Source organism: Pipistrellus kuhlii, unplaced genomic scaffold (assembly GCF_014108245.1).
Source record: "Pipistrellus kuhlii isolate mPipKuh1 unplaced genomic scaffold, mPipKuh1.p scaffold_m20_p_72, whole genome shotgun sequence".
In the NCBI taxonomy this organism is placed as follows: domain Eukaryota; kingdom Metazoa; phylum Chordata; class Mammalia; order Chiroptera; family Vespertilionidae; genus Pipistrellus; species Pipistrellus kuhlii.
The window spans coordinates 1,108,353-1,127,041 of record NW_023425576.1 but is presented as its reverse complement, the minus strand read 5'-3'; the positions used below and the strand labels follow the sequence as shown (position 1 = coordinate 1,127,041).

The window sequence follows — 18,689 nt, the reverse complement described above, 5'->3', positions numbered from 1 at the left end:
CATGCGCACTGCTGGACTCTTCCCCAAATGGGGGGGGGAGGGAGGGCTTACAGAGCATGCGCACTGCTGGACTGTCCAGGCCAGGGAGGGTTTACGGAGCATGCGCACTGCTGGACTCTTCCCCAAATGGGGGGGGGGGGAGGGAGGGCTTACAGAGCATGCGCACCGCTGGACTGAGCGGGCGCGGGAGGGCTTACGGAGCATGCGCACTGCTGGACTCTTCCCCAGAGCAGGCGGGGAGGGCTTACGGAGCATGTGCCCAGCGGGGTGCGCGCACATGCGCAGTGGCGGGCGCCGGGCGGCGCGCCGGCGCGCGCAGTGACGTGTTCGGCGGGGCCGACGCCGATGGGGGGGGGCGGGGGCGGGGCTGAACCCGGAAGTGGGTCGGCGCCGGGGCGAGCGCGCCCGGAGCGGAGCTCGGCGGCCGGCAGCCAGGGGCAGCCCCGGTTCCGGTAATGGACGGCGGGGCCCGGGGAGGGCAGGGGGAGCGGGCGGCCCCTCGGCGGGCGCCGTCACCGCCGGGGCGCGGGGGCCTGCGGAGGCGCCGCCGCCGGGGTCGTCCCTGCGGCTGACCCCGGGGCGCGCTCCCGGGGCGGCGTGGGCCGCGGGGCGTCCCGTGTCTCCTCCGAAGTCGGGGGGAGCCTGGCGCGCCCCCCGAAACGCACGGGAACGGGGAGACGTGGTTGTTCACAGGCGGCGGCGGCGGCGGCCTCATTGTCACTGGCGGCGTGGCCCTCGCCCACCCGCCTGCACCCTCGGGGGTCGCGGGCGCCCCTCCTCTACCCCCCGCGCCCCGGGGTGCCCTCAGGCTTCCCCCGCGAGTCCCTTTGTGGGTTGCCTTTCCCGATGTGGCCCTCGGAGCTCCCGCCCTGAAATCTCAGCCCCCAGGGAGCGGACGCTGAGACTGTGCCATCCTTTTTCTTTCTTTCTTTTAAAATATATTTTATTGACTTTTACAGGGAGGGAGAGAGAGCCAGAAACATCGATGAGAGAGACACATCCACCAGCTGCCTCCTGCACACCCCCCACTGGGATGTGCCCTCAACCAAGGTCCATGCTCTTGAACCGGAATCGAACCTGGGACCCTTGAGTGTGCAGGCCGGCGCTCCATCCACTGAGCCGCACCGGTTTGGGCTGTGCCATCCTTTCGGGGCGATGTCAGCAGGGCTGGTGGGCGGGTGGGGTAGGGGGTGGGGGGGTTGGGGTCCCTTTGCCATGGAGATCCCTAACTCCACTGTTCTTGCTATTTTGCAGCTCACGAAATCCTCGGGCACGCCGATATCCAAGACAATCTACTTTTTAATTTTTATATTTTTATTTTTATTTTATTTTTTCCTGGACACCTCCCTGCAGACCCTTATGAAGGTCCTTGTCCTGGCACCGTCTCCCTGCAATGAAGAAAAGGAGGAAGGTTGCTTTCAGTCTTGACGAGAAGATCCGCCTGACCTACCGGACGGACTCCCCCGAGGGACATGGGTCCGCGGGGGCGTGCGACCCGCTGACCTACACCCTCTGCGCCCCGCGCCCGGCGCCCCCCGAGGGCCCCCGCTGCTGCCGGGACCTGCCGGGCCCGCCCCCGGCGGCGGCAGCGGCCGCCTCCGCCGAGCAGAGGACCCTCCTGAGCTCCTGGCAGTACCACCGCAACCTGCTCAAGTACCTCAACGCCGACCGCCAGAAGCAGCCGTCCTTCTGCGACCTGCTGATTGTGGTGGAGGGCCGGGAGTTCAGCGCCCACAAGGTGGTGGTGGCCGTGGGCAGCAGCTACTTCCACGCGTGCCTGAGCAAGAACCCCGGCACAGACGTGGTCACGCTGGACCACGTCACCCACTCCGTCTTCCGGCACCTGCTGGAGTTCCTCTACACGTCGGAATTCTTCGTGTCCCCGTGCGAGATCCCCCTGGTGCTGGAGGCCGCCAAGTTCCTGGACATCATCGACGCCGTCCAGCTGCTCAAGGATGAGGGCGCCGCGCCGCCGTTCCCGCCCCGGGGGCGGCAGCAGCAGCTCCCCGGCCCCGGGGACCCCCTCGGGGAGCTGGCCGGCCGGCTGTCCGACGGCCACCGGTGCAAGTTCTGCGGCCGCCGCTTCTGCTACAAGAAGTCCCTGCAGAACCACCTGGCCGCGGCGCACCGCCGGCCCTCCCGCTTCCTGGGCAAGAAGCACGGGCTGGCGGCGCTGGAGCGGGGCCTGGCGGCCGCCCGGAGGCCCACACGGAGCAGGAAGCTCCCCGTGAAGTTCGAGGACACCAGCGAGGAGGACGACGAGGAGCCGGAGAGCGGAGACGGCTTCGCGAAGGAGGAGGCCGCCACCACCACCACCACCACCGGGAACGACTCCGAGGATCCCGGGAGCGAATGCAACGCCGAGGAGAACGTGCCGGAGGAGGAGGAGGAGGAGGAGGAGGAGGTGTCCAGTGAGCTCTTTGACATCGAAGAGCAGAGTGACAAGGAGCCGTCGGAAGAGGAGGAGGAAGAGGAGGACGAGGAGGAGGACGAGGACGAGGAGGAACCGGAGACGGGCGATTCCGGAGGCAGCCTTCACAGGGAGCTGTCCCCCGTGATCATCCAAATAAATAACAAAAAGATCCTGCAGTGTCCGATATGCGATAAAACCTTTGACCGGATAGGTAAGGAAAGAGAGCGTGCCTTCCGTCTCCATAGCAACTTGAGTGTTCAGGGGTGTTTGGAAGGCCATGATTAAAAACGGAACTCGGATGCCGAAACCGGTGTGGCTCAGTGGTTAGAGCGTCGGCCTGGGGACCCAAGGGTCCCAGCTTCGATTCCGGTCAAGGGCATGTAGTTGGTTGCTGACACATCCCCAGTAGGAGGTGTGCAGAAGGCAGCTGACTGGTGGTTCTCTCTCCTTATTGATGTTTCTCTCTCTCTCTCCTCCCTTATTAAAAATCAATAAAATATATTAAAAAAGAAACAAAAACAGGAAACTTGGGAAGTCAACTTTAAACAGAAGACCACTAGGCTGGGTGTTGAATTTTCAGCACAGGGTCCATCCTGCTGGTTTAAAGTTCGCTGTGATTCAGGAAATCATTTACATATGCAGAAGGCTTTATTTTCTCTGCCTCCTGCCCTGGCGGTGGATGACAGGCCATTGGCTCGTGTGTTTGGTCTGAGAATCTCCAGAGCATCGGTTCGGATGGATGTAGAGATCTGATTGGCATGCTAATTTAATTTCGTAGATGAGTGCTATTTTTGAGTCATCCGAGAAAATTGAGTTAGGCTATATTAGATTTAATTTGACTTGGGAATATGTGAATTAGAAATGCAGTCAGTTTTCCAGTGTCTGGCGTTGTTTGGAATCGGGAGGTGTCAGATTACCCTGTTCTCTATATAATAAAAGGCTAACATGCCAATCAACACAATAACAGATCCTCCGGTCGCTATGATGTGCGCTGTACTGATTGTGACTTAATTTTGTAGGAAGAGTCTTTAGCAAGTGTCCTCATTGGTAGATTCTTTGGTGGTTGTCATAACCAATAAGTCAACTTTTCCCTTATTAGAAAAATATATGTCTGAAATGCGGTCTAACAGCTTAAGCTAAAAACATGCCCGTGAATATTTAGGATATCTATCAATAACATTTGCTGGTAAAATAATTTCTGAAGGTCTCTTCTATGGAATTTTCTAATGTGAACTTCTAAAGTTCTCATATAAATCGAAGTTGTGAAATTGTGAGATGTATTCTTTTTTTTTTTAATTTATTTTATTGATTATGGTCTCACATAATTGTCCTTATCCCCCCCCCATTCCCATCCCAAACCCCTCCCCACATACACCCCCGCCCCCCTGTTGTCCGTGACCACTGGCTAGGCCCATAGGCACGCACACAGTCCTTTGGTTGATCTCTCCCCCTGACCCCCACCCTCCCTTACTTTGTGAGATGCATTCTGCCACATAAAATGATAGAAGGGACTGTGAGTGCCACCTGACTGTAAACTGACTGTTTCATCCATCCCCGTGGGTCTGGCAGGGTTGCATTCCTCGTGTAACTAGTATAGGAAATTGGTTTCCTGAGGTGTTTCCCCACAGCCCCCCATCCCACAGCCCCCCACCGTCAAATTTCAGTCACTGTGGCAAAGGGACTGCATTCATTTTTTTAAAAAAATATATTTTATTGATATTTTACAGAGAGGAAGGGAGAGAGAGAGAGAGCGAGAAACATCGATGAGAGAGAAACATCCATCAGCTGCCTCTTGCACACCCCCTACCGGGGATGTTCCCGCAACCAACGTACATGCCCCTGACCGGAATCGAACCTGGGACCTTTCAGTCCGCAGACCGACGCTCTACCACTGAGCCAAACCGGTTTCGGCCTGAATTCACTTTTGCTCCCTCTCTTTCTCCCAGGGAAATACGAGAGCCACAGGCGTGTCCACACAGGCGAGAAGCCCTTCGAGTGTGACATCTGCCACCAGCGCTATTCGACCAAGTCCAACCTGACGGTCCACCGGAGGAAGCACAGCGGCGGGGCGGACGTCCGCCAGAAGGAGCACAAGTGCCCGTACTGCGGCAAGCTGCACGCCAGCAAGAAGACGCTCGCCAAGCACGTGAAGAGGCGAGTGCGACATTGCTCCCCTCGCACACCGCGTCGCGCCTTCTGATTCACACGCACAGGGCGCCGGGAATGGCGGTGGATGCTTGAGGCTTTGCAGACTATACATTTCTTAAGCCCTAACCGGGCTGGCTCAGTGGATAACAGACATCAGCCTGCGGACTGAAGGGTCCCAGGTTCGATTCCGGTCAAGGGCATGTGCCTTGGTTGCGGGCGCATCCCCAGTAGGGGGTGTGCAGGAGGCAGCTGATCAGTGTTTCTCTCATTGATGTTTCTAGCTCTCTACTCCTCTCCCTCTCTGTTAAAAAAGAAAAAAAATCAATATATATATTTCTTAAGAGCAGCGGATGTTCTTTTGTTGACATTTTCATGCTGTTGAGATGAAGGCTTTTGAAATTGAAAAGTGCTCCTTAGCCTAGACTGTAGAAATTTCAGATACAGCCATTTAGTTATCTTCACATACTCGCCTGTGTCTGTGTTAAGGAAGGAATCTCTGATTCTGTAATCCCTGTCCACAGTTTCTCTGGAGTGTTGATTTAACGAATATAATCTTCCCTCGATCATCTTTTTCTCTTTCTCTTCCAGATTTCATCCTGAAAATGCACAAGAATTTATTTCCATTAAGAAGACTAAGAACGAAAGTTGGAAATGCGAGGTAACGGCTTTTCATTTGTATCAGGAACTAAACGTCATGGTGCCTTTTGGGAAAGTCATCAGACTTGCACGTAACACAGACGTCGCGCAGCTGCCTCTAGATCCGCCTTGCACGCAGTGACATCTGCGCTGGGTAAACTAAGGCCGGCGATGAGCCCGGCAGATACGGTCTTGGCTTTATTTTGATGCGATCGTCATGCCTTTAACTTGAGCTTGCGTATGTTACCTGTGACACCACTATCACCCGTGAATTATCACGGGGTTTGTGTTTTAATTTTTAATTCGGGTTCCCTTATGTTTTGTGTGCGCCCCCTTTTAGATCTGCAAGAAGTACTTCACGCGGAAACCTCACCTGGAGGAACACATGATCCTGCACTCCCAGGATAAGCCCTTCAAGTGCACCTATTGCGAAGAGCATTTCAAGTCACGGTTCGCCCGGCTAAAGCATCAGGAAAAGTTCCATCTGGGTGAGCAGACTGCGTTTTCCGGAAGCGGGGCGGCAGGTGGTGGTCACAGGGCGCAGGGCAGCCTGCTGCTGTCACACCGCCGAGGAGGAGGAGGAGGAGGAGGAGGAGGAGGAGGAGGGCATGTCCTGCAGTTCCCGGAGACGAGGAAATACGTCTGTTTGTTTATTGTTCTGGTGGCAGATGTGTCTGTGGTTCTAAGCTGGATGCCATGGATGCCAGTAGTTGGATAGCTTGGGGAGGGAGAAACCCAGCCCGTACCCACCATGGCTCCCTCCTTCCCCGGGAGTCTCCTTTGCTGGTCACACAAACGCCCCCTTTCTGAACCGTCTGGCCACCAACGCATGCGGGGTTCTCTCCCGCCACGGCCCCAGGCAGGTCCCTGCCACCGGCCTGCCGCCCCGCAGCTCTGACCCTCTGGCTGGAGGCGGGGTCAGATCAGATCCCACAGGCGAGGGCTTGGTCCCTCAGGACCGCCCCGGCCCCTGCAGATGCCACTCGCAAGCGGCAGTTCCCAGGCTGCCCACAGCCTCTCTGGTCTCTCACACCGGGGAGGCTGACCTTGACCTTGGCGTCTGCTCCGTAAGCCTGACCTGCGCCCTGCGCTGTTCTTCCCCCCTCAGGCCCCTTCCCATGTGACATCTGCGGCCGCCAGTTCAACGACACGGGCAACCTGAAGCGCCACATCGAGTGCACGCACGGCGGGAAGCGGAAATGGACCTGCTTCATCTGCGGGAAGTCCGTGCGGGAGAGGTGAGGCGCCCCGCGCCCGCGGGAGGCCCCGGTGCCGGCGTGTGAGGGTCAGGGCGACGCGAGACGCGGCGTGCTCGAGCTACGCTTTCGTCTCGGGTGTGAAGGGAATAAAGTATAACTCGGGTAAAATGCTGTAGACGATGATAAAAGCCAGGATTGGTGAGTTTTTATGGTGAATGTGACGTAGGTGCTGCTTTGTCTTCTTCTAAAAACCCCCTCCCCCCTAGAAATACATTAAAGTTTATTCACTTATTTATTCATTTTGTATGTTTTGTTTTTTTACCTTTTTTTTTTTTTAATATATTTTATTGATTTTGTACAGAGAGGAAGGGGAGATAGTTAGAAACATCGATGAGAGAGAGTCATCGATCAGCTGCCTCCTGCACACCCCCTACTGGAGATATGCCCGCGACCAAGGCACATGCCCTCGACCGGAATCGAACCCGGGACCCTTCAGTCCCCAAGCCGAGGCTCTATCCACTGAGCCAAACCGGTCTCGGCTATGTTTTGGTTTTTGAAGCGGAGAGAGAACAACACGTGTGTGTGTGTGTGTGTTTGTGTGTGTGCGCGCGCGCGCGCGCGCGCGCGCGCGCGCGCGCCGGTGAGACTGATCCTAGAGGAAGAGCATTCGCTTGAACACGTTTCTAGCGAGCCTGCTGGGCATCGGTTCCGTGTACACATTGGCAGGACGTCGGTCTTCAGTTTACATGTGTGTGTTTTCACGTAGGACCACGCTGAAGGAGCACATGCGGATCCACAGCGGAGAGAAGCCCCATCTCTGCAGCATCTGCGGGCAGCGCTTCCGCCACGGCAGCTCCTACAGGTGCGCCAGCCTTTTCCGAGGACGGAAGCGGAAACGACGTCTGCATTTATTTACTTATTACATATATTTTATTGATTTTTTTTTTTTTTTAATAGAGAGGGAGGGAAAGGGATAGAGACTTAGAAACATCGATGAAAGAGAAACATCCATCAGCTGCCTCCTGCACACCTCCCACTGGGAATGTGCCTGCAACCAAGGTCCATGCCCTTGACCGGAATCGAACCCGGGACCCTTCAGTCCGCAGGCCAATGCTCTATCCATGGAGCCAAACTGTTTAGGGCTACATCTTCATTTTAATTCTATTTTCCTACCAGTCGCTTAGTTTTGTGTTGAAGTAAAACATTTCTCAGCACTTGTAACAAGCAAAGTTGTGCAAAAAAACTTACAGACTTCCCCTGACAACTTTGAATATCTCCTTCATTCTGTGCTGTAAAATATTTTTAAACATTTCCTCATCACCAAGTCTGCTGAATGCTTTACTGTCTGAATGGGCATCGTTTAAAGATCTATTTCATTATTTTTCTTTGAATCAGAATTTACTTAACTCTGCTGTTGTAAACTTAGTGTATTCCTTCACTCTCGATTGTCGAAGAATCGTTTGGTATGAAAATGTGGCAAAAGGGAAAACTCCGGGATTCTCGGTTTTTGAAAGTCCTCCTTATTTGAAATTCATGTAACTATTTCTGCAGCTGAATCCGTGACCACATTTGCAGTTTCTGAAAAGTTGCTTTTTCCCATGAATGAATAGTTGACTGTGTCCTGGGAGACACGTGTACAGTTTTACTTTTAATTAATGCTCTGAAGAATGTTAACCTTAAGGCTTTGCTGTTTACCTCTCTCCACGTTTAAACAGAATGCTTCTCTTTACGTGTAATTCAGTCCGTTTACAGTGTCAGTGTCCGTAGAATCAGCATGTTTGGGCAACTTGAATGAGAAAGCTATTCATTTCTCTTGGACATATATGGTTGGAGGACGGTGAGGATAAAAATAATTCCAGTTAAATCAGCTTTAAGAATTTAAACCTTTTATAATCTGTCCTTGGGCCGCTACAACACGAGCCATACTTTGTTTGGTTAAAAGGGAAGCACAGTAGTAACATGTGATTGTCAGGCAGTTGATTACTTACTCATTCACTCAGTTCTCGACTGTCGCTTTATCCGCGCTGCCAGTTCCCCGAAAGGGTCCCCAGTCCTTCTCAATTCTCTCCCACTTCGGCTGCTCTGAGGTCCGAGCCCAGCCGTGTGCTAGGTTAGGTGAAGTAGACGGAGGATCTGAGAGGCCAGGAAGGCGTGTCGTCCGGAGGTGGTGCGAGCCCGGGCAGAGCTGAGTGCTTGTGTGAAGAGGCGAGGAGAGCAGGGAGCCCAGCGTCCGGTGGTCGAGCAGGAAGGGCTCAGAGTCCCAGAAAGGGAGCCGGAGAGGGATGAGCTGGGAGCAGACAGCCCTCCCTCCCCTCGGGGAGCGAGCCCCGAGGTTCCTCCCGAATCCCCCTCTTCACCTCCTCTTCCCCCCGCAGACTTCACCTCCGAGTGCATCACGACGACAAGAGGTACGGCTGCGACGAGTGCGGGAAGACCTTCATTCGCCACGACCACCTGACCAAGCACAAGAAGATCCACTCGGGTGAGGTGTGCCCGTGCGCTGTCCCGGCCTTTGTAGTCAGCGCCCGGAGAGCAGTGCTGCTCATGCGCTCAGTGCTGGCTGGTCGTCCGGTGACTGGGTGTATGCAGGCCACTCCTTCGGACGCTGGCTCTGACTACCTTTTCTAAGCTGGCCCGCGGGGGAGGGCAGTTAGGGGTGACCAGGCCCGCGGGGGAGGGCAGTTAGTTAGGGGTGACCAGGCCTGCAGGGGAGGGCAGTTAGGGGTGACCAGGCCTGCAGGGGAGGGCAGTTAGGGGTGACCAGGCCTGCGGGGGAGGGCAGTTACGGGTGACCAGGCTGGCAGGGGAGCAGTTAGGCATCAATCAGGCTGGCAGGGGAGCAGTTAGGCATCAATCAGGCTAGCAGGGGAATGGTTAGGGGGCGATCAGCCTGGCAGGCAGAAGCGGTTAGGGGCAATCAGGAAGGCAGGAGAGCATTGCGAGCCAGCAGTCCCAGTGGGATTGGGCCCAAACGGGCAGTCGGACATCTCCCAGGGCTGGTCCCAGATTGGAGAGGGTGCAGGCTGGGCTGAGGGACACCCCTCCCATGCACGAATTTCATGCACCAGGCCTCTAGGTAGTCTAATAATTTGGTATATATAGGCCACTCCTTTGAATGCTGGTTCCACCTACCTTTTTTAAGAAGCATTATAAAGGGACATACTTTTATGACCGACCTATTTTTATTTTCACTGTCATTTTAATCACTTGGTTGTCTTTAATGACTGCAAACTCTATTTTAAAATTGTTTTAATCAAATGCTCAACATTTGCATGGTACACGTTCTGTGGATACATGCAGCCATGGCTTTCCTGGTCTAATTCTCCCCGTGTTATTTTCCTGTTCGGTAATTTATTTCTGGTGTTGTAATCGGGTATTTGGGTCTTTCAGGGGAAAAGGCTCACCAGTGTGAAGAATGCGGAAAGTGTTTTGGCCGCCGGGATCATCTCACTGTTCATTACAAGAGCGTGCACCTGGGCGAGAAGGTGTGGCAGAAGTAAGTGCGAAGGCAGCTCCTCACCAGCACTGCCTCGGAGCAGCCCGGGCTGGAGGCGCGTGACAGGGCGTCTCTGTGTATGCTGTTTGGTGGCGGATAGGTTGGCTAACTAGCTCTCTCTCACTGCCGTAGCTTCTCTGCAGACCTGTGGGAACTGAGCAAGGCGTACCCTGGTCCTGATTCTCAGTTGTCCAGAGACTAGGAGGTGGTGGACATTGAACTTGTAACGAACATAAACGCTCGGCACTCATGGGGGATTCCTTTGTTTGGCTGCTGTGGCTCTTGGCGTATATAAACTGCCTGTGTATTATGCTTACCTAGATGCCCAGTGCACAAAATATCAATTCAGAAAATGGGGACTCCCGGGCTACGGGTTTTCCAGTGTTAGTATATTTCACAGCACGGGGTCAACCAGTCACGTTTGCTAATCCTTCCTCCAGCCTCCCAGACTGGAGTGCAAGACCCCGCCAAGTTCAAGGGCAAATGCAGATTCCCCCAAAGTCTCACATTAGCTTGACAGCTCCAGTTTTATCGGCAACAAATATTGTCAGCGTTTCCCCTTGAAGTGACAGGCTCAGTTCATGCAATTTTTGAGAAAGTACCGGCCAACATACTCACGTCTGCAACCGCAGGTTGTCTTTTGTTCTTTCAAATCACGTGGTATTTATCCCACGAAGGCAGTGGCCACGTCAGCGCCCAACTCGGTCTTCCAGGTGCTTGTCTGACACCATTGTACCTCGACTTGTGGTGAATCGTTTATTGAAATGACACTGAGAAAAACTCACCCCTCTTTATTTTCTTAGATACAAAGCTACCTTTCATCAGTGTGATGTCTGTAAGAAATATTTTAAAGGCAAATCAAGTCTCGAAATGCATTTTCGGACGCATTCAGGTAAAACTTAATGGGTAATTTATATATATAATATATACATATATATGTTTGTATTATTTAGGAGTAAAACAGGCACTTAAACTTTGTTGTTCTCGGTTAAGTTGTTTTGTTTTTTTCCCCCATTAAGATTGTTGCTCCTTATATAAAGTTTGATGTTATCAATGAGCAATATTCTGGTCTTCCATTCCGGCACCCGGGACCCGGGCTTCCCTCACAGCCAGCGGCTTCGTCCGGAAGGTTGTCCGGAGGATGTCCGGTCTAATTGGCATATCACACTTTATTATTATAGATGCGCTTTAATGCTGTGAATATCATTCTGTACAGTTAGGGGGAAACTTTCCTCATTGGGAACTTCCTCAACGCTTGGCTCTCTTTCCCCTCTTTTCTGCTTGTTTATGGTTCCTCTGTGTCTGTGAACTCTAAAGACATGTATTTTCTTGTCTTTGAAAAAGTAATTCAAATGTGGCCTCGTCGCCTCGCCCGCAAGTGCCCACGTGCCCGTCTCCTCTGCCCAGGCAGCTGTCCTTCACAGGCCGGCTTGTAGAAGGGCTTGCCTCCTATTGTGAAATACAGACCACTCATGTGGGAATCTTTCCTGTATGCCTCTGTTTGACGTCTCATGTTAAATAGGAGTTTTTCATGCTCTTCCTCTTTCTTTTTGAGAAAGAGGCTCATCTATGCATTTTCAGCTCCTTTTGTTTTATATTTAATTGTCGGGCAGCTGTTCTGGAAAAGAAAAATAATTGCGTTCCTAAATACTGGAATGGGGGAAATAACGGGGTTTGGGTAATTCCAAAAGCCAAGAATTACAGGAGAGGATTTATGACGGGTACAGTGCTGCTGTGAAAAGCAAAACCACACACCTCCCTCCGAATGAAGAGGCCTCATCTGCGGGTACCCAGAGGCCTCTGGGAATAAAAGACAGGGAAAGCAGCTGTGATGATGACTGCTCATTATTGGGAAGCTTGCTTCAGGTCTGTCTCGTAAGTGGCGCAGCCAGAATTCAAACCCACGCCTTTCCATGCTGGAGCCCCTTCTCTTGACCAGCTCACTGCTTTGTGATGGCAGCACATACATCACTGCTTCGATCAGGTCCTTGGAAGAATCCGCGTGGGAAGTGGGCTACTTAAAACCATGGTCTTGTCAAGCCAGTGCATGTTTACACGTCCCTTCCTCTCTGTTCACGCAGGTGAGAAGCCATACAAGTGTCAGATCTGCAATCAGTCGTTCAGAATCAAGAAAACCCTGACCAAGCACCTGGTCATCCACTCGGACGCCCGGCCCTTCTACTGTCAGTACTGCAACGCCACGTTCAAGCGCAAGGACAAGCTCAAGTACCACATCGACCACGTGCACGGCATCAAGTCCCCCGACGACCCGCCGAGCGCCTCCGAGGACAAGCTGGTGGCCCTGCCCGTGCAGTACGCAGCCGACGACAAGGTGTTCGAGGCGGACCAGCCCAAAGCCTGCCCGGCGGCGGAGGACAAGACGCTGCTGCAGAGCGTGCCCGCCGAGGTGTGCGTGCCCGTCACGCTGGTTCCCGTGCACATGCCCGACGCCCCGGGCGACCTGGGGCGCCCGCCGCCCCCGCACGACATCCTGTCCCCTCAGCCGCCCTCCGCCGACTACCCGCGGGCGGCGGACTTAGCTTTTCTGGAAAAGTACACGCTGACCCCCCAGCCCGCAAACATCGTCCACCCCGTCCGCGCCGAGCAGATGCTGGACCCCCGGGAACAGTCTTACCTGGGCACGCTGCTGGGGCTGGACGGCGCCAGGGCCGGGCCGAGCATCTCGGAGGCCGAGCATCACGCGTGAGGGCGGCCAGGCGGTCCACGGGCTGGTCGGATGCTCAGGAGCCGGCCGCCCGGCGAGGATGGCTTTTCCATGAGTAGCCTGCCCTGTCCTTCCTTTTCAAGCACTCAGAGCCGTCGCAAATCAAGAAGCAACACGTGTCTCTGTTTACTGCCCATGTGAATATTTGGACACGTTTCGAGGTATTTGAAGTGAACATTTTTGTGATTTTTAAAAGATGTACTTAGCGCTACTTCTAACGGAATCTCAAACTTTTCAGAACGATTAGCTGTTGACATGATGTTTCGTCTTTCTGAATCATCAGCGGAAATTTTCTTCTTCTCTAGTCTCATTCCTCTTTCCTCCCTCCCCCATCTTCCAAGCGAGTTTGAGGACCACGTAGGCTTTTAAGGGAGAATTTCTGGGGGTTTCCTGATCATCGCAGCCCTTATCCAATCTGAGATTCTTTCTTCTGCCCTCCAGGTTTCTGGAGATGGGCATCAGGAATTTGAATTTATAAGGAAGTCTTGGGTATTTCTGTGTTGTTTCTTAGTCTGGTTATCTCGTCGTTTTAGGCTGTCATTGTCTTTCACTCTTTTGACAGACTCCAAGCCAGAAAGCTAACTGGTGTCAGAGTAGTGCGTTCAATGAAATGCGGAATTGAAATAATTATCCAAATGATCGTTTTTTGCCGATGCTACGCTTCAATGAATAGGAATAAGAAATGCACATGTAGATCTAGGCATCACAGGACACAGTTGATAACGTGTAGAAGGCAGAACGCGATAGTGTCGTTCAAGGTACGTTCACCTTTCGTATTTGCCATTCATTTCACATTAACCTATCACAGCATCTGTCTTCATCTCATTAATGAATGAAAGGTAACGAACAGGTTATTTTTGGTCTCATGGACCTCGGCTAACTGAAACTCTAGGAAACAGAACCGAGATACTCCCCACAGAGTTGTTAGAAAAGGTGCCAAATGATACTCTTTGTGTGTCTGTCTAAGCTCAGCATTATTTAATTACAGGGAACCGCTGTGCGTGTACAAATGTACGTGGAATCCAGATTTACTTCTGCTTTTCCCCAAAGCCTAAAGTCTAACTCCCCTTGATTTTTATTGTTGTCTGAGACACAAGGTGAGCACTTGGTGAAAGGAAATGGCAGTTACAGGGACGCCTCACTGATGAAAATTAATTGAGGAAAAAGTCAGCGAGATACTTTAAAGATGTGCACTTTCCCTATCTCCACGTCCATGTGAACGTCAGCCAGGAGGCTGTCTCCTAGCAGAGCTGCTGGGAGGATAAGAACAGACAGGGTTGATCTTCCGTAGCACGTCACTTGTACGTAAACCAGTGGGAAATAGCGCTGTTAAGCGTTTGCTATTTCCGTTCCGTTTACACTCCCTGATTGCTTTAAGCACTTTTTTTTTTTTTTTTAAATGTAAACTATAATGTCTGGCCCAGCCCTTGTGAAAAAAAAAATCACAAATAAAATAATGACGTTTTAATAAAATTTAGGCGCTTTATGGGGACGTGTTGCTGAAGCACTTAAGGAAGGAAGGTACTTGACGGTTGTACTCGTAGGCAGAGGAGAAAAAGTGTTGAGAATTGAGGCTCTTGTAAGAAAACCAACCTGAGTTTTGCCTCAGTTGCTCAGATTTTGGTTATAATCTTCTAGGACCGGTAGATGTAATTAATGCACTGGTCCTCCTTTTCGACACATTCTTTTGTGTGGAAATGATAATCTATCTGGGTACTTACGTGACTGAACTTGACAAGATGAGGTACTGTTAGTCTGTTAGTCTTTCAGATCGACTTTGAGAAATACGTAGTATCCTTACGATCTACACTAATACAAGAGAAAGATGCAAATTGACCGTACCTTCTCGGTGCCCACCAGCCAATCAGGAGTGAGTATGCAAATTAACTGACCAAAGATGGAGGGCTAATTTGCATACACAAGTGCCGACCGGGATGCTTGCGCCGTCACCATGCACCGCCCCAGCGGCTCTGGGCCCCTGGGCAGCGTGGGAAGGCAGGAAGGCGGCACCAGGCCAGAGCGAAGGTGGCGAGGCAGCCAGGAGAAGGAAGGCCCATCCTTGCACGAATCCTCATGCATCAGGCCTCTAGTTTTTAACCGAAAGCTCAACACGGCTTTGAACTAAAAACAATTCCTCATGAAATCATACCTAGCAGTGTATCCTGCCACTCCTATAAGCTGTGTGGAAGACCTGGGGCTTGCAACAAGGCAGATGGTCCAGACGTACGTGTGTGTGTGTGTGTGTGTGTGTGTGTACGGTGTATTCTGTTTGGTAGCAGGACAAAAGGGTGTTGCATTTTCACATTGTAAAGAATACTTTAGTTTTTCAAAGGTATTCACTTTAGGGTCACTTTAGTAACCTCCTAATGCTTTTCACTACATGATTCGACGGTAGGAATTGGTTTACAATAGGCAACTTTTCTGGAATGCATCTTTTCTGTACAATGAAATGCAAACCCATTTAGTTACTGTAGGTCACTACACTTGAATAGAGGTTTAGAAATTGCTTTCGCAAGCTATCTCGTGTCTCAACTTCAGAGCGAGCTCTGAGGGAGAGCTGGACGGGCTGTCTTCCCAGTTTGGGGAGAGTGAGTCCGAGGCGAAGGATGCAGTGAAGCCCCCATCATCGATGAGTGGTGGGTACCGGTTCCCAGGGAGGACACATGGCGTCCGCCATGCCTCCCAGGCGCCAGGCACTGCGTCTTCTCCGACAGGCTGGGCGGGGAAGGGTGACTCTGATGAAGAGAGAGAGTCTCAGCGGACGAACAAGCAAGCAATCCCGATCCGCTGCCTCTAATTTCCAGGTTAGAGTCTTCAAGAAACGCTAAGTTGGAGAAAACCTCATAGATTTGGGCGAACTGAATGTACATAGTTTTTTGAAGTTGGCACAAGAAATATGAAATGAGGCCTACTCTTTTCATTTTAACCTCTTGTACTATTTGGGAGTTTCTGGGGACAAAAGTCCCGCGAACTCTAAAATACCTTACTCCTGTTACCTGTACTTAAATTCTGAATTTCGCAACGAAGCTTAGCCTCATTCAGAATTTTTTTTATTTTATGGGCATAATTTATTGTCTTAAATTAATATCTTAGCTGATAGCAGTTAGCACTTCATATGTAAGTGGAATAATTTATTAAGGGTAGAGATTTGTTAACCTGATCGGTTTTTACTTAAATGCACCAAAGATCTTAGTAGGTTTTACAGTAGTTCAAAAGAATTTACATTCTTTGTTGTTCGAATACTACATATTTGTCCAAAGAAGCACAGTCCAAGTCCTAGGCTTACGGATTTAAAAAAAAATTGTTAGTTTGAATACTAAGATGAAGAGTTTGTGTTTATATGTATAAAAATAAGAATACTGACAAAATGAATTACAAGCAAGAATGCCGTTTTCCTCAGTTCAATTCATAGAAAGTTATCCTTCATGAATCACTATGACATGCATAACAATAAGCTTATTTTGTACACTACACTATTAAAATCATTTGCCTTAGATTTTTTTTAAAGACAAGTTGAAGTTATTTTTGTATGAAACACTCCACCTATTTTTTTTTTTTTTTTCCATCCAGCAAGATCTCATTAACTCTGAAGGTAGTGATCTTGGCATCCTTTTAAGTCATTTAGTCATTTATTGCCAGAAGAACGAGGAGTGTAGCCAAGATAGGGTTTAACCTGGTGCTTCACCCAGCTAACTTCCTCTCGAGTCACGTGAGGTGCACCAATAATGTCCCGTCGACCTTTTTAAAAGTGTCCAAACCTCTTAGCGGAGTAGCTGCAGACCGTTACTTACGGGCTAGAAAAAAACAATCACACATTGCTTTTCAGGCTCCAATTGCAAACAGATTCAAGACACGGCGAGACTGCTCACGTTGGCAAGTTTGCCTTTTCCTCCTTCCAGATCATTCGACCGTGCCCTGGGGCACAAGTCAGACTGTTCGGGGCCCTAGCTCTTTGACCGTCTTGTCCGGATCGAATGCCGTGTGCCTTTTCCCTGCATTGTAGTTGCTTCGAGTTGCTTCCGCCGGCCAGCGTGTGCCGGCCGATAAAACGGTTTTGATTTGGTGATTGTTCTGGGTCTTTCGTTTGTGTGTGGCCTGCTGGCCAGGCAGCACTTTATTGTAATAATTTTTTTTTAGGTGGTTTTATGTTTACGTAAGGAAATAGGCAGTAGCGTACTTGTGTGAATGTGTTTGATTTTTTTTTTTTTAATGTCTATTTTGGCCTTTATAGTCACTACAGACACTCCCAGGCCTGGTTCTATATGCTTCTTAGAGGAATCTAACAAATACAATGAAATGAGTTGTGTGTCTGTCTCTCTGTCTCCTGGGAGGACTCTGAGAGTCGCGGTTGGATTCCTGGGGGACTCAGTGCCAAATTGAACTTGGTGAGAATGTACGAGAAGCAAGCAGCATTTCTCAAACTTCACATGGGGTAACGGGCAAGTGTTCCTTGCTGTTAGAGCGAATGGTGGGTAACGTGAGAGCAGTTTGCTGACCAGTTTAGAAAATGAGACATTTCTTTCTGAGATCCTTTGCCTGCTTTTGTGTTGTCTCTTGGTAAAGTCTGCAGCGGGTTCTTGAGGGGGGATCCGCCTCTTTATTTCCTTCCAAACTATTTCTGCCTAACGATCCTTCATATGCTGGAATAGTAGCATGCTCTTTGCACTTCCTGCGGAAGTAGCTTTGAGAAGACAAAAGTAATAGGATTAGCTTGAATGGTAGATGAGAGATTTTGCTAGAGACGAGTCCTCTGTTTTGTTTCCTTGCTGTGTACTGATTGATCTTAAGCCTATGATTATTGGAAAATTCCCAAAGAACCTAAATTTTAGCCTCTGTAGCCATTCTATAAATAGAAATGAAGATTATATTCACGGAATAGAGGTTTTACAGAGATGGACATGCCTTTTTCCCCCCGCACCCCCCAACCCCCAAATTCTTAACTAAAGAAGTATTTTCACTGCTTGCATTATGTTTGGAAATTCTAAATCATTTCTTGAATAAAGAGCATGTACACTTCTCACGGTTATTTCTCCTCTTCGCTCGGTATTCCTGCGGCGCCCTCACAAAACCCTTACTCCTTCCAGCAGTCGGACTTGACTTACAGATGAAAATTGAGTGTAGCTGACGCGTGTGGCTGCCAATACGTGTGTTCAGAGGTGAGCACTGAGCTGCCCCACATGTACAGTACATGTTACGATGGAGGGGCCTTATCATGTCCATTCCAGTGAAAATGCTTTCGAACTTAGTTCTCCGTCTCAAACCCTAGTTTTGTTTTTAATCCTTAAGGACACGTTTCAGAGCAGTTACCAAGAGAAACCTAACATACCAGCAGGCCTCATTCTGTCCACCACGTGTATGTAACAGTTTTCTGGATGCTCGGGCTGTCTCGTGTTTCCTAAGTACAAACGTCTTTCTAGAAAAAAGGCCCCGCCTCTGTGACAACTGGGAAGTGTGCTGTATGCGGAACTCGCTCTCTGTCATTTTGATGCTTCCAATAAAGTTCTTGGGTCTTTGTAAAGCGTATCGAGGGCATGTGGAAGAGCTTCTCAGCACGCTGTCAAACTCGGCGAGCAAATGGAAAACGCAGCATTCGGGGCATATCTATCAAATCAATTTTATTTCTCATCAGCTAGATATTTTACATATTCAATGTATTAAATGATGTGATGGTTTTTAAGTGGCTAACGAATATAGTACCTTTAAATATTAACCATGACTAGTAAACAGAATGAACTACCCTGTTGAGCTGAAACCATTCAGTGACTGAAGCGTCGGAAGGCTTGTATTTGCAATGTTAATCTGAAGAATGATGGTCACCGTATGAAATAATACAAATCGAGTGTTTTTTAAATGACCGTTCCTGCTAACGTTTTTGCTTAAAAAACTCTGTAGTAGCGTTCTCATTGTACACCAGTCTTAAGGGGGTCAAACACCGCTGTAACCATTTTGTTTAAATGATGTTAAGGTAACGGTTCTCCTTCAGGCCCCATTGGGTATCAGTGAATATTACTTCCTGGCTCACCTTCCTCATTGCCTTCCAACCAGGGGCGTTTTTCTGACACCGTCTGTGTA

At 50.4% G+C, this 18,689-nt stretch overlaps 1 protein-coding gene across 3 annotated transcripts; it reads left to right on the top strand.

The window, feature by feature from the left end:
* Positions 1-306: 306 nt before the first annotated feature.
* Positions 307-12,726, top strand: ZBTB41 (zinc finger and BTB domain containing 41). 3 transcript variants are annotated; one of them, XM_045576016.1, is made up of 12 exons: positions 307-452; positions 1,255-2,624; positions 4,360-4,399; positions 4,466-4,567; positions 5,150-5,219; positions 5,538-5,685; positions 6,306-6,435; positions 7,163-7,258; positions 8,772-8,873; positions 9,782-9,892; positions 10,696-10,784; positions 11,974-12,726. In XM_045576016.1, the coding sequence occupies exons 2-12, from the start codon at positions 1,394-1,396 to the stop codon at positions 12,597-12,599; spliced, it is 2,745 nt and encodes a 914-aa protein (XP_045431972.1). In that variant the 5' UTR covers positions 307-452; positions 1,255-1,393; the 3' UTR covers positions 12,600-12,726. The 3 variants fall into 3 exon arrangements, with proteins under 3 accessions (XP_045431972.1, XP_045431971.1, XP_036278651.1); XM_045576015.1 differs by having other exon boundaries at positions 308-452; positions 4,360-4,567; positions 8,772-8,878; positions 9,787-9,892; XM_036422758.2 differs by having other exon boundaries at positions 309-452; positions 4,360-4,567.
* Positions 12,727-18,689: the final 5,963 nt, after the last annotated feature.

What these genes read in the sequence shown, in the direction of transcription:
- ZBTB41 (XM_045576015.1), top strand. Translation starts at nt 1,394, where the DNA reads ATGAAGAAAAGGAGGAAGGTTGCTTTCAGTCTTGACGAGAAGATCCGC. An exon ending in TAAAACCTTTGACCGGATAG is followed by an intron (nt 2,625 to 4,359) that starts GTAAGGAAAGAG and finishes TCTTTCTCCCAG; the next exon opens with GGAAATACGAGAGCCACAGG. An exon ending in GGCGAGAAGGTGTGGCAGAA is followed by an intron (nt 9,893 to 10,695) that starts GTAAGTGCGAAG and finishes TTATTTTCTTAG; the next exon opens with ATACAAAGCTACCTTTCATC.